General features: G+C 34.5%; 1 protein-coding gene across 1 annotated transcript in view; it reads right to left on the reverse strand.

The window, feature by feature from the left end:
• Positions 1 to 814: 814 nt before the first annotated feature.
• The window catches only part of LOC145295991 (peroxisome assembly protein 26-like), a 62,065-nt gene continuing 47,784 nt past the window's right edge, over positions 815 to 15,095 (reverse strand). The window contains exon 5 of the mRNA XM_080141963.1: positions 815 to 1,485. Coding sequence (XP_079998089.1) covers positions 1,412 to 1,485 — 74 coding nt within the window. The 3' untranslated portion in view covers positions 815 to 1,411. The remainder of the gene's footprint in view (positions 1,486 to 15,095) is intronic.

Here is a 15,095-nt window from a genome sequence, read left to right on the forward strand (position 1 = left end):
TAATGAATTGTTTTAATAACTGAATGATATTGTTTTTATTTAATTTTTGAATTAAAATGTGCATCAGAAATATAAGTGTGGCATGGGAAACATTAAGGATTCCGCAGAAGAATAGTATTTGTGCATTTAGGAAAAATTCAATAATTACCTGGGAAGATTTGCCATTTTTTCTTTAATTTTTTGAAGTTTTGTTTTCTAACATACTTGTTAACATTACATTTAAATTTCGTTCAGTCAAGCAACAGAGATTCCAAAGGCAAATAGTTTATTAGAATAAAAAACCTTTTAGCATCTAGGGACCTCCAGAGAAGAATGTGTGATTTTGCTGCGAGTCAGAGTTAGGTTTTTACATTGCGGGTATACAAGTAAGCTTAGCGGAGCACATTCTATGAATATTAAAAAATAAGCACAGCAATGCGAAAGAGGCTGCAGGTTTGGCATACGATGTGGGACTTAGTAGAAGTTTGATTTCATTTCTGTTTGCAAAATTACTGAATTCTGAATCGAATCATTTTGATAAAAGCTTTTTATGTTTAACTTTTTTAAATATTCAGGATATCAATTTCTCCGTAATTCGTTTCATGCAATTATTTTCAAATATTTGTATTGTATGTGTATACTCTTGCTAACTTGTAAATGGAAACGTGACTAGTACTACTAGTAGTTGGGGGTTGCAGTGGATCTGGGGATAATGGTAATTAAAGAGTGAATTCATACGACACAAATTGGAACTTTTCAGAGAGCATGCAGATAGAAGAGGTGTTCATTCTAGTTTCCCACTGACACACAGAATGTATCTGCACATAAAACCATGTAGGTTTTATTTCAACTTTAAAGTTAAAAATGTTTTATTTTAATCCATATCGGAGAAGAAAGTTACATTTAATAAAGAAATTTCCAGACATAAATAGTCCAAGATCTGATGAGAGAACCAACAACTGAACTTAAAAAAACAGCAAGATCTCTTGCATCGACCAAAAGTAGGAGATGCATAACTATTCTCCACCACAAACCTGCTATGCAACATCGATTCAGTTCATGACCATATATAAGTTAAACATTTTTTATGATTTTATTTTGTGTTGTCAGTTTTAAGGCGTATCAACTGTTTTTCGGTTATTTAAGGCCAAAGTACAATCCAACTATTTTATAAATTTTTTAACACAAGTTGCCATCCCCCACAACTGGCAACAATGGTGACCAAACTTGAACTCGGCAATCTGCAACAATATCAATTAACCTTTTTAACAAATGTTGTTGGAAAAAAAAAATTCCTATTAGGCATCAATTCAAAAGGCATGAAGCAGATTTAAACATGAAGTTTGTCATTTAATCATGACGAATGTATAAAAGTTTGTCATTTAATCATGACGAATGTATAAAAGTAGGTATCATGAAGTGAAAAAAAAATTCATTTTTTGAAATGCTGTGAATAAATCTGGAATAATGTCCGAGTGATATCAGTGGAAGCAAAAATACCATCACCTGTGAAAAAAAAAAAAAAAAATAGAAATTAAAATATTTGTGTTTTTTTAGGAAGAAAACTTGATTCTTCTAGTAATAACCATTATATTTGCTAAACATGCATCTTAAAAATTAAACGCATATTAAAAATACTCATTTTGATTTATTTCGGTATTTATTATATAATCTTTAGCCATAACAATAATAATAAAAAATTAAAGGAAAAATATTCTTGCTAAAACATTTATATGTAGTTTTACTTTGATCCAATATTCGAGTTGACAAAGGACAAAAGTTCACGCAAAATTCTAAGCTATTAATGCACATTTCTACTTGTAATCTTCACATTTCGGAAACATTGAGTTTTTGATCGCTTTATTGAACCTCAGAACTTTTGCTCCAAGCGATCGTCAAATGAAATCTTTTCATAGAGGTAAAAGTGAAATGGAAGAAAAAGAAGTTCCTTTAATGAGAAGCTCCAGATAAAGATGAGATAGAAAGTGCAATACTTAGCACAAAAAGAATAGACAAGAGATAAATATCCAGAGACACATTGATGTGCAGCTTTGATCAGAACAAACCTTGTCTAATATATCACACCAACACTAATATATCTCCTTTTGTTCAACGATAAAAATGTAAGTTCAATCTGAAACAAAGCTTGGCAAATTTGTGGACGCATGTAAAAAATACATTTTTGTTGCAGGAATGAGAGAGATTGTTCTTTCGGGTACTGAACATTTTTCATCACACTCTTTTCAGCGGTTTGGAAATAAACACTAATATATACACATGAAGAAAGATAATAGTTTACTTTATTTGACTTGAGTTATATATATTAAATAAGAATCGTGATGAGAATGCAAGTTTAGGGACCAATTTAGTGCAAATCAAATAAAAATTTACATTCTTGTATAAATTTTTAAAAACCAACATTGAAACTAGGTCAAATGGCTCATGATTACTTTTTCTTTCTGTCAATCATGTTCAAAAATGGGAAAAGTTTTTATACAAACTTATTTAAAAAATTGAGCAACACTGGATACATAAATTATAATATAATTAGAAGAGTTCAAAAAAATAATTTAATCGTTATTTTTGGTTTATTACCAAGGTACAGAAACTACCAAAGTTTACACGTACAGTATTATAAGTATTTTATTATTATTAGTAGTAGTTTATTATTAGTAGTAGTAGTAATTTATTATTAGTAGTAGTTTATTATTATTAGTATAACAATGCTGCATGCCTGAGTAACATTAACCCTAACCTGTTTGACAAAAGGTTGAAGGAATTTATTATTTTCTCCTAAGTCCGGAACTTATTTTTATTGCTGATATGATATACAGAAAAGAACAGTAAAGTTGATACAGACAGAAGTCGGCTTTGATATTTAAGAAGATATTGTCATCGGCCAAATCTTATATTTTAGACAACAGACCACAATGCAAGTGATGAGGATTTAAAATAAAGATGGGAGAGCATAGCTGATAATAATGAAAGATGGGAGAGCATAGCTGATAATAATGAAAGATGGGAGAGCATAGCTGATAATAATGAAAGATGGGAGAGCATAGCTGATAATAATGAAAGATGGGAGAGCATAGCTGATAATAATGAAAGATGGGAGAGCATAGCTGATAACAATGAAAGATGGGAGAGCATAGCTGATAACAATGAAAGATGGGAGAGCATAGCTGATAACAATGAAAGATGGGAGAGCATAGCTGATAACAATGAAAGATGGGAGAGCATAGCTGATAATAATGAAAGATGGGAGAGCATAGCTGATAATAATGAAAGATGGGAGAGCATAGCTGATAATAATGAAAGATGGGAGAGCATAGTTGATAATAATGAAAGATGGGAGAGCATAGATGATAATAATGAAAGATGGGAGAGCATAGATGATAATAATGAAAGATGGGAGAGCATAGATGATAATAATGAAAGATGGGAGAGCATAGATGATAATAATGAAAGATGGGAGAGCATAGACGATAATAATGAAAGATGGGAGACCATAGACGATAATAATGAAAGATGGGAGAGCATAGACGATAATAATGAAAGATGGGAGAGCATAGAGGATAATAATGAGAGATGGGAGAGCATAGATGATAATAATGAAAGATGGGAGAGCATAGATGATAATAATTAAAGATGGGAGAGCATAGATGATAATAATGAAAGCTGGGAGAGCATAGATGATAATAATGAAAGCTGGGACAGCATAGATGATAATAATGAAAGCTGGGACAGCATAGATGATAATAATGAAAGCTGGGACAGCATAGATGATAATAATGAAAGCTGGGAGAGCATAGATGATAATAATGAAAGATGGGAGAGCATAGATGATGATAATGAAAGATGGGAGAGCATAGATGATGATAATGAAAGCTGGAAGAGCATAGATGATGATAATGAAAGATGGGAGAGCACAGATGATAATAATGAAAGATGGGAGAGCATAGATGATAATAATGAAAGATGGGAGAGCATAGATGATAATAATGAAAGATGGGAGAGCATAGATGATAATAATGAAAGATGGAAGAGCATAGATGATGATAATGAAAGCTGGGAGAGCATAGATGATGATAATGAAAGCTGGGAGAGCAGAGATGATGATAATGAAAGATGGGAGAGCATAGATGATGATAATGAAAGATGGGAGAGCATAGATGATGATAATGAAAGATGGGAGAGCATAGATGATGATAATGAAAGATGGGAGAGCATAGATGATGATAATGAAAGATGGGAGAGCATAGATGATAATAATGAAAGATGGGAGAGCATAGATAATAATAATGAAAGCTGGGAGATCATAGATTATGATAATGAAAGCTGGGAGAGCAGAGATGATGATAATGAAAGATGGGAGAGCATAGATGATGATAATGAAAGATGGGAGAGCATAGATGATGATAATGAAAGATGGGAGAGCATAGATGATGATAATGAGAGCTGGGAGAGCATAGATGATAATAATGAAAGATGGGAGAGCATAGATGATGATAATGAAAGCTGGGAGAGCATAGATGATGATAATGAAAGCTGGGAGAGCATAGATGATGATAATGAAAGCTGGGAGAGCATAGATGATGATAATGAAAGATGGGAGAGCATAGATGATGATAATGAAAGATGGGAGAGCATAGGTGATGCTAATGAAAGATGGGAGAGCATAGATGATAATGAAAGATGGGAGAGCATAGATGATAATGAAAGATGGGAGAGCATAGATGATAATGAAAGATGGGAGAGCATAGATGATAATGAAAGATGGGAGAGCATAGATGATAATAATGAAAGATGGGAGAGCATAGATGATAATAATGAAAGATGGGAGAGCATAGATGATAATAATGAAAGATGGGAGAGCATAGATTATGATAATGAAAGCTGGGAGAGCATAGATTATGATAATGAAAGCTGGGAGAGCATAGATTATGATAATGAAAGCTGGGAGAGCATAGATTATGATAATGAAAGCTGGGAGAGCATAGATGATGATAATGAAAGATGGGAGAGAATAGATGATGATAATGAAAGATGGGAGAGCATAGATGATGATAATGAAAGATGGGAGAGCATAGATGATGATAATGAAAGATGGGAGAGCATAGATGATAATAATGAAAGATGGGAGAGCATACATGATAATAATGAAAGATGGGAGAGCATAGATGATGATAATGAAAGATGGGAGGGCATAGATGATGATAATGAAAGATGGGAGAGCATAGATGATGATAATGAAAGATGGGAGAGCATAGATGATAATAATGAAAGCTGGGAGAGCATAGATGATGATAATGAAAGCTGGGAGAGCATCGATGATAATAATGAAAGCTGGGAGAGCATAGATGATAATAATGAAAGCTGGGAGAGCATAGATGATAATAATGAAAGCTGGGAGAGCATAGATGATAATAATGAAAGATGGAAGAGCATAGATGATAATAATGAAAGCTGGGAGAGCATAGATGATGATAATGAAAGATGGGAGAGCATAGATTATGATAATGAAAGATGGGACAGCATAGATTATGATAATGAAAGATGGGACAGCATAGATTATGATAATGAAAGGTGGGAGAGCAGAGATGATGATAATGAAAGATGGGAGAGCATAGATGATGATAATGAAAGATGGGAGAGCATAGATGATGATAATGAAAGCTGGGAGAGCATAGATGATAATAATGAAAGATGGGAGAGCATAGATGATAATAATGAAAGCTGGGAGAGCATAGATTATGATAATGAACGCTGGGAAAGCATAGATGATGATAATGAAAGATGGGAGAGCATAGATGATGATAATGAAAGATGGGAGAGCATAGATGATAATAATGAAAGATGGGAGAGCATAGATGATAATAATGAAAGATGGGAGAGCATAGATGATAATAATGAAAGCTGTGAGAGCATAGATGATGATAATGACAGATGGGAGAGCATAGATTATAATAATGAAAGATGGGAGAGCATACATGATAATAATGAAAGATGGGAGGGCATAGATGATGATAATGAAAGATGGGAGGGCATAGATGATGATAATGAAAGATGGGAGAGCATAGATGATGATAATGAAAGATGGGAGAGCATAGATGATGATAATGAAAGCTGGGAGAGCATAGATGATAATAATGAAAGCTGGGAGAGCATCGATGATAATAATGAAAGCTGGGAGAGCATAGATGATAATAATGAAAGCTGGGAGAGCATAGATGATAATAATGAAAGATGGGAGAGCATAGATGATAATCCTGAAAGATGGGAGAGCATAGAGGATAATGAAAGATGGGAGAGCATAGATGATTATAATGAAAGATGGGAGAGCATAGATGATTATAATGAAAGATGGGAGAGCATAGATGATTATAATGAAAGATGGGAGAGCATAGATGATGATAATGAAAGATGGGAGAGCATAGATGATAATAATGAAAGATGGGAGAGCATAGATGATAATAATGAAAGATGGGAGAGCATAGATGATGATAATGAAAGCTGTGAGAGCATAGATGATGATAATGACAGATGGGAGAGCATAGATTATAATAATGAAAGATGGGAGAGCATACATGATAATAATGAAAGATGGGAGGGCATAGATGATGATAATGAAAGATGGGAGGGCATAGATGATGATAATGAAAGATGGGAGAGCATAGATGATGATAATGAAAGATGGGAGAGCATAGATGATGATAATGAAAGATGGGAGAGCATAGATGATAATAATGAAAGCTGGGAGAGCATCGATGATAATAATGAAAGCTGGGAGAGCATAGATGATAATAATGAAAGCTGGGAGAGCATAGATGATAATAATGAAAGATGGGAGAGCATAGATGATAATCCTGAAAGATGGGAGAGCATAGAGGATAATGAAAGATGGGAGAGCATAGATGATTATAATGAAAGATGGGAGAGCATAGATGATTATAATGAAAGATGGGAGAGCATAGATGATTATAATGAAAGATGGGAGAGCATAGATGATGATAATGAAAGATGGGAGAGCATAGATGATGATAATGAAAGATGGGAGAGCATAGATGATGATAATGAAATATGGGAGAGCATAGATGATAATAATGAAAGATGGGAGAGCACAGATAATAATAATTAAAGATGGGAGAGCATAGATGATAATAATGAAAGCTGGGAGAGCATAGATGATAATAATGAAAGATGGGAGAGCATAGATGATAATAATGAAAGATGGGAGAGCATAGATGATGATAATGAAAGATGGGAGAGCATAGATGATGATAATGAAAGATGGGAGAGCATAGATGATGATAATGAAAGATGGGAGAGCATAGATGATGATAATGAAAGATGGGAGAGCATAGATTATGATAATGAAAGATGGGAGAGCATAGATGATGATAATGAAAGATGGGAGAGCATGGCTGATAAGAATGAAAGATGGGAGAGCATAGATGATAATGAAAGATGCGAGAGCATAGATGATAATAATGAAAGATGGGAGAGCATAGATTATGATAATGAAAGCTGGGAGAGCATAGATGATGATAATGAAAGCTGGGAGAGCATAGATTATGATAATGAAAGCTGGGAGAGCATAGATTATGATAATGACACCTGGGAGAGCATAGATTATGATAATGACACCTGGGAGAGCATAGATTATGATAATGAAAGCTGGGAGAGCATAGATGATGATAATGAAAGATGGGAGAGCATAGATGATGATAATGAAAGATGGGAGAGCATAAATGATGATAATGAAAGATGGGAGAGCATAGATGATGATAATGAAAGATGGGAGAGCATAAATGATAATAATGAAAGCTGGGAGAGCATAGATGATAATAATGAAAGATGGGAGAGCATAGATGATGATATTGAAAGATGGGAGAGCATAGATGATAATAATGAAAGATGGGAGAGCATAGATGATAATAATGAAAGATGGGAGAGCATAGATGATGATAATGAAAGATGGGAGAGCATAGATGATAATAATGAAAGCTGGGAGAGCAGAGATGATGATAATGAAAGATGGGAGAGCATAGATTATAATAATGAAAGATGGGAGAGCATAAATAATAATAATGAAAGATGGGAGAGCATAGATGATAATAATGAAAGATTGGAGAGCATAGATTATAATAATGAAAGATGGGAGAGCATAGATGATAATAATGAAAGATGGGAGAGCAGAGATGATGATAATGAAAGATGGGAGAGCAGAGATTATGATAATGAAAGATGGGAGAGCATCGATTATAATAATGAAAGATGGGAGAGCATAGATGATGATAATGAAAGCTGGGAGAGCATATATGATAATAATGAAAGATGGGAGAGCATAGATGATAATAATGAAAGATGGGAGAGCATAGATGATGATAATGACAGATGGTAGAGCATAGATTATAATAATTAAAGATGGGAGAGCATAGATGATGATAATGAAAGATAGGAGAGCATAGATGATAATAATGACAGCTGGGAGAGCATAGATGATAATAATGAAAGCTGGGAGAGAATAGATTATGATAATGAAAGCTGGGAGAGCATGGATGATGATAATGAAAGATGGGAAAGCATAGATGATGATAATGAAAGATGGGAGAGCATAGATGATAATAATGAAAGATGGGAGAGCATAGATTATAATAATGAAAGCTGGGAGAGCATAGATGATAATAATGAAAGCTGGGAGAGCATAGATTACATTAATGAAAGATGGGAGAGGATAGATGATGATAATGAAAGCTGGGAGAGCATGGATGATAATAATGAAAGATGGGAGAGCATAGATGATAATAATGAAAGATGGGAGAGCATAGATGATAATAATGAAAGATGGGAGAGCATAGATGATGATAATGAAAGATGGGAGAGCATAGATGATAATAATGAAAGATGGGAGAGCATAGATTATGATAATGACAGATGGGAGAGCATAGATTATAATAATGAAAGATGGGAGAGCATGGCTGATAAGAATGAAAGATGGGAGAGCATAGATAATAATGAAAGCTGGGAGAGCAGAGATGATAATGAAAGATGGGAGAGCATAGATGATAATGAAAGATGGGAGAACATAGATGATAATAATGAAAGATGGGAGAGCATAGATGATAATAATGAAAGATGGGAGAGCATAGATGATGATAAGGACAGATGGGAGAGCATAGATTATAATAATGAAAGATGGGAGAGCATAGATGATGATAATGAAAGATGGGAGAGCATAGATGATGATAATGAAAGATGGGAGAGCATAGATGATAATAATGACAGCTGGGAGAGCATAGATGATAATAATGAAAGATGGGAGAGCATAGATTATGATAATGAAAGCTGGGAGAGCATGGATGATGATAATGAAAGATGGGAGAGCATAGATGATGATAATGAAAGATGGGGGAGCATAGATGATAATAATGAAAGATGGGAGAGCATAGATGATAATAATGAAAGCTGGGAAAGCATAGATGATAATAATGAAAGATGGGAGAGCATAGATGATAATAATGAAAGATGGGAGAGCATAGATTATGATAATGAAAGCTGGGAGAGCATAGATGATAATAATGAAAGATGGGAGAGCATAGATGATGATAATGAAAGATGGAAGAGCATAGATGATAATAATGAAAGATGGGAGAGCATAGATGATAATAATGAAAGCTGGGAGAGCATACATTATGATAATGAAAGCTGGGAGAGCATAGATGATGATAATGAAAGATGGGAGAGCATAGATGATGATAATGAAAGTTGGGAGAGCATAGATGATGATAATGAAAGTTGGGAGAGCATAGATTATAATAATGAAAGATGGGAGAGCATAGATGATGATAATGACAGCTGGGAGAGCATCGAGTATGATAATGACAGTTTGGAGAGCATAGATGATGATAATGAAAGATGGGAGAGCATAGATGATGATAATGAAAGATGGGAGAGCATAGATGATGATAATGAAAGATGGGAGAGCATAGATGATAATAATGAAAGCTGGGAGAGCATAGATGATAATGAAAGATGGGAGAGCATAGATGATGATAATGAAAGTTGGGAGAGCATAGATGATGATAATGAAAGTTGGGAGAGCATAGATGATGATAATGAAAGTTGGGAGAGCATAGATGATGATAATGAAAGTTGGGAGAGCATAGATTATAATAATGAAAGATGGGAGAGCATAGATGATGATAATGACAGCTGGGAGAGCATCAAGTATGATAATGACAGCTGGGAGAGCATGGATGATGATAATGAAAGATGGGAGAGCATAGATGATGATAATGAAAGATGGGAGAGCATAGATGATAATAATGAAAGATGGGAGAGCATAGATGATAATAATGAAAGATGGGAGAGCATAGATGATAATAATGAAAGATGGGAGAGCATAGATTATGATAATGAAAGCTGGGAGAGCATAGATTATGATAATGAAAGCTGGGAGAGCATCGAGTATGATAATGAAAGCTGGGAGAGCATAGATTATGATAATGAAAGCTGGGAGAGCATAGATGATAATAATGAAAGCTGGGAGAGCATAGATGATAATAATGAAAGATGGGAGAGCATAGATGATGATAATGAAAGATGGGAGAGCATAAATGATGATAATGAAAGATGGGAGAGCATAGATGATGATAATGAAAGATGGGAGAGCATAGATGATAATAATGAAAGCTGGGAGAGCATAAATGATAATAATGAAAGATGGGAGAGCATAGATGATGATATTGAAAGATGGGAGAGCATAGATGATGATAATGAAAGATGGGAGAGCATAGATGATAATAATGAAAGCTGGGAGAGCATAGATGATAATAATGAAAGCTGGGAGAGCATAGATGATAATAATGAAAGCTGGGAGAGCATAGATGATAATAATGAAAGCTGGGAGAGCATAGATGATAATAATGAAAGATGGGAGAGCATAGATGATAATAATGAAAGATGGGAGAGCATAGATGATAATAATAAAAGCTGGGAGAGCATAGATGATAATAATGAAAGCTGGGAGAGCATAGATGATAAAAATGAAAGTTGGGAGAGCATAGATGATAATAATGAAAGATGGGAGAGCATAGATAATAGTAATTAAAGATGGGAGAGCATAGATGATAATAATGAAAGCTGGGAGAGCAGAGATGATGATAATGAAAGTTGGGAGAGCATAGATTATAATAATGAAAGCTGGGAGAGCATAGATGATGATAATGAAAGATGGGAGAGCAGAGATTATGATAATGAAAGATGGGAGAGCATCGATAATAATAATGAAAGATGGGAGAGCATAGATGATGATAATGAAAGATGGGAGAGCATATATGATAATAATGAAAGATGGGAGAGCATAGATGATAATAATGAAAGATGGGAGAGCATAGATGATGATAATGACAGATGGGAGAGCATAGATGATGATAATGAAAGATGGGAGAGCATAGATGATGATAATGAAAGATGGGAGAGCATAGATGATAATAATGAAAGATGGGAGAGCATAGATTATGATAATGACAGCTGGGAGAGCATAGATGATAATAATGAAAGATGGGAGAGCATAGATGATGATAATGACAGCTGGGAGAGCATCGAGTATGATAATGACAGTTTGGAGAGCATAGATGATGATAATGAAAGATGGGAGAGCATAGATGATGATAATGAAAGATGTGAGAGCATAGATGATAATAATGAAAGCTGGGAGAGCATAGATGATGATAATGAAAGATGGGAGAGCATAGATGATAATATATAAAGCTGGGAGAGCATAGATTATGATAATAAAAGATGAGAGAGCATTGATGATAATAATGAAAGATGGGAGAGCATTGATGATAATAATGAAAGATGGGAGAGCATTGATGATAATAATGAAAGCTGGGAGAGCATTGATGATAATAATGAAAGCTGGGAGACCATAGATTATGATAATGAAAGATGGGAGACCATAGATTATGATAATGAAAGATGGGAGAGTATAGATGATAATAATGAAAGCTGGGAGAGCATAGATGATGATAATGAAAGCTGGGAGAGCATGGATGATGATAATGAAAGATGGGAGAGCATAGATGATGATAATGAAAGATGGGAGAGCATAGATGATAATAATGAAAGCTGGGAGAGCATAAATGATAATAATGAAAGATGGGAGAGCATAGATGATGATATTGAAAGATGGGAGAGCATAGATGATGATATTGAAAGATGGGAGAGCATAGATGATGATAATGAAAGATGGGAGAGCATAGATGATAATAATGAAAGCTGGGAGAGCATAGATGATAATAATGAAAGCTGGGAGAGCATAGATGATAATAATGAAAGCTGGGAGAGCATAGATGATAATAATGAAAGATGGGAGAGCATAGATGATAATAATGAAAGATGGGAGAGCATAGATGATAATAATAAAAGCTGGGAGAGCATAGATGATAATAATGAAAGCTGGGAGAGCATAGATGATAATAATGAAAGTTGGGAGAGCATAGATGATAATAATGAAAGATGGGAGAGCATAGATGATAATAATGAAAGATGGGAGAGCATAGATGATAATAATGAAAGCTGGGAGAGCAGAGATGATGATAATGAAAGCTGGGAGAGCATAGATTATAATAATGAAAGATGGGAGAGCATAGATAATAATAATGAAAGATGGGAGAGCATAGATGATAATAATGAAAGATGGGAGAGCATAGATAATAATAATTAAAGATGGGAGAGCATAGATGATAATAATGAAAGTTGGGAGAGCATAGATGATAATAATGAAAGATGGGAGAGCATAGATGATAATAATGAAAGATGGGAGAGCATAGATGATAATAATGAAAGATGGGAGAGCATAGATGATAATAATAAAAGCTGGGAGAGCATAGATGATAATAATGAAAGCTGGGAGAGCATAGATGATAATAATGAAAGTTGGGAGAGCATAGATGATAATAATGAAAGATGGGAGAGCATAGATAATAATAATTAAAGATGGGAGAGCATAGATGATAATAATGAAAGCTGGGAGAGCAGAGATGATGATAATGAAAGTTGGGAGAGCATAGATTATAATAATGAAAGCTGGGAGAGCATAGATGATGATAATGAAAGATGGGAGAGCAGAGATTATGATAATGAAAGATGGGAGAGCATCGATAATAATAATGAAAGATGGGAGAGCATAGATGATGATAATGAAAGATGGGAGAGCATATATGATAATAATGAAAGATGGGAGAGCATAGATGATAATAATGAAAGATGGGAGAGCATAGATGATGATAATGACAGATGGGAGAGCATAGATTATAATAATGAAAGATGGGAGAGCATAGATGATGATAATGAAAGATGGGAGAGCATAGATGATAATAATGAAAGATGGGAGAGCATAGATTATGATAATGACAGCTGGGAGAGCATAGATGATAATAATGAAAGATGGGAGAGCATAGATGATGATAATGACAGCTGGGAGAGCATCGAGTATGATAATGACAGTTTGGAGAGCATAGATGATGATAATGAAAGATGGGAGAGCATAGATGATGATAATGAAAGATGTGAGAGCATAGATGATAATAATGAAAGCTGGGAGAGCATAGATGATGATAATGAAAGATGGGAGAGCATAGATGATAATATATAAAGCTGGGAGAGCATAGATTATGATAATAAAAGATGAGAGAGCATTGATGATAATAATGAAAGATGGGAGAGCATTGATGATAATAATGAAAGATGGGAGAGCATTGATGATAATAATGAAAGCTGGGAGAGCATTGATGATAATAATGAAAGCTGGGAGACCATAGATTATGATAATGAAAGATGGGAGACCATAGATTATGATAATGAAAGATGGGAGAGTATAGATGATAATAATGAAAGCTGGGAGAGCATAGATGATGATAATGAAAGCTGGGAGAGCATGGATGATGATAATGAAAGATGGGAGAGCATAGATTATGATAATGAAAGATGGGAGAGCATAGATGATAATAATGAAAGCTGGGAGAGCATAAATGATAATAATGAAAGATGGGAGAGCATAGATGATGATATTGAAAGATGGGAGAGCATAGATGATGATATTGAAAGATGGGAGAGCATAGATGATGATAATGAAAGATGGGAGAGCATAGATGATAATAATGAAAGCTGGGAGAGCATAGATGATAATAATGAAAGCTGGGAAAGCATAGATGATAATAATGAAAGCTGGGAGAGCATAGATGATAATAATGAAAGATGGGAGAGCATAGATGATAATAATGAAAGATGGGAGAGCATAGATGATAATAATAAAAGCTGGGAGAGCATAGATGATAATAATGAAAGCTGGGAGAGCATAGATGATAATAATGAAAGTTGGGAGAGCATAGATGATAATAATGAAAGATGGGAGAGCATAGATGATAATAATGAAAGATGGGAGAGCATAGATGATAATAATGAAAGCTGGGAGAGCAGAGATGATGATAATGAAAGCTGGGAGAGCATAGATTATAATAATGAAAGATGGGAGAGCATAGATAATAATAATGAAAGATGGGAGAGCATAGATGATAATAATGAAAGATTGGAGAGCATAGATGATAATAATGAAAGATTGGAGAGCATAGATGATAATAATGAAAGATTGGAGAGCATAGATTATAATAATGAAAGATGGGAGAGCATAGATGATAATAATGAAAGCTGGGAGAGCATAGATGATGATAATGAAAGATGGGAGAGCAGAGATTATGATAATGAAAGATGGAGAGCATCGATGATAATAATGAAAGATGGGAGAGCATAGATGATGATAATGAAAGATGGGAGAGCATATATGATAATAATGAAAGATGGGAGAGCATATATGATGATAATGAAAGATGGGAGAGCATAGATGATGATAATGAAAGATGGGAGAGCATAGATGATGATAATGACAGATGGGAGAGCATAGATGATAATAATGAAAGATGGGAGGACATAGATGATGATAATGAAAGATAGGAGAGCATAGATGATAATAATGACAGCTGGGAGAGCATAGATGATAATAATGAAAGCTGGGAGAGCATAGATTATGATAATGAAAGCTGGGAGAGCAT

Source organism: Euprymna scolopes, chromosome 2, assembly GCF_053919585.1.
Source record: "Euprymna scolopes isolate OS-2025 chromosome 2, ASM5391958v1, whole genome shotgun sequence".
NCBI lineage: Eukaryota > Metazoa > Mollusca > Cephalopoda > Sepiida > Sepiolidae > Euprymna > Euprymna scolopes.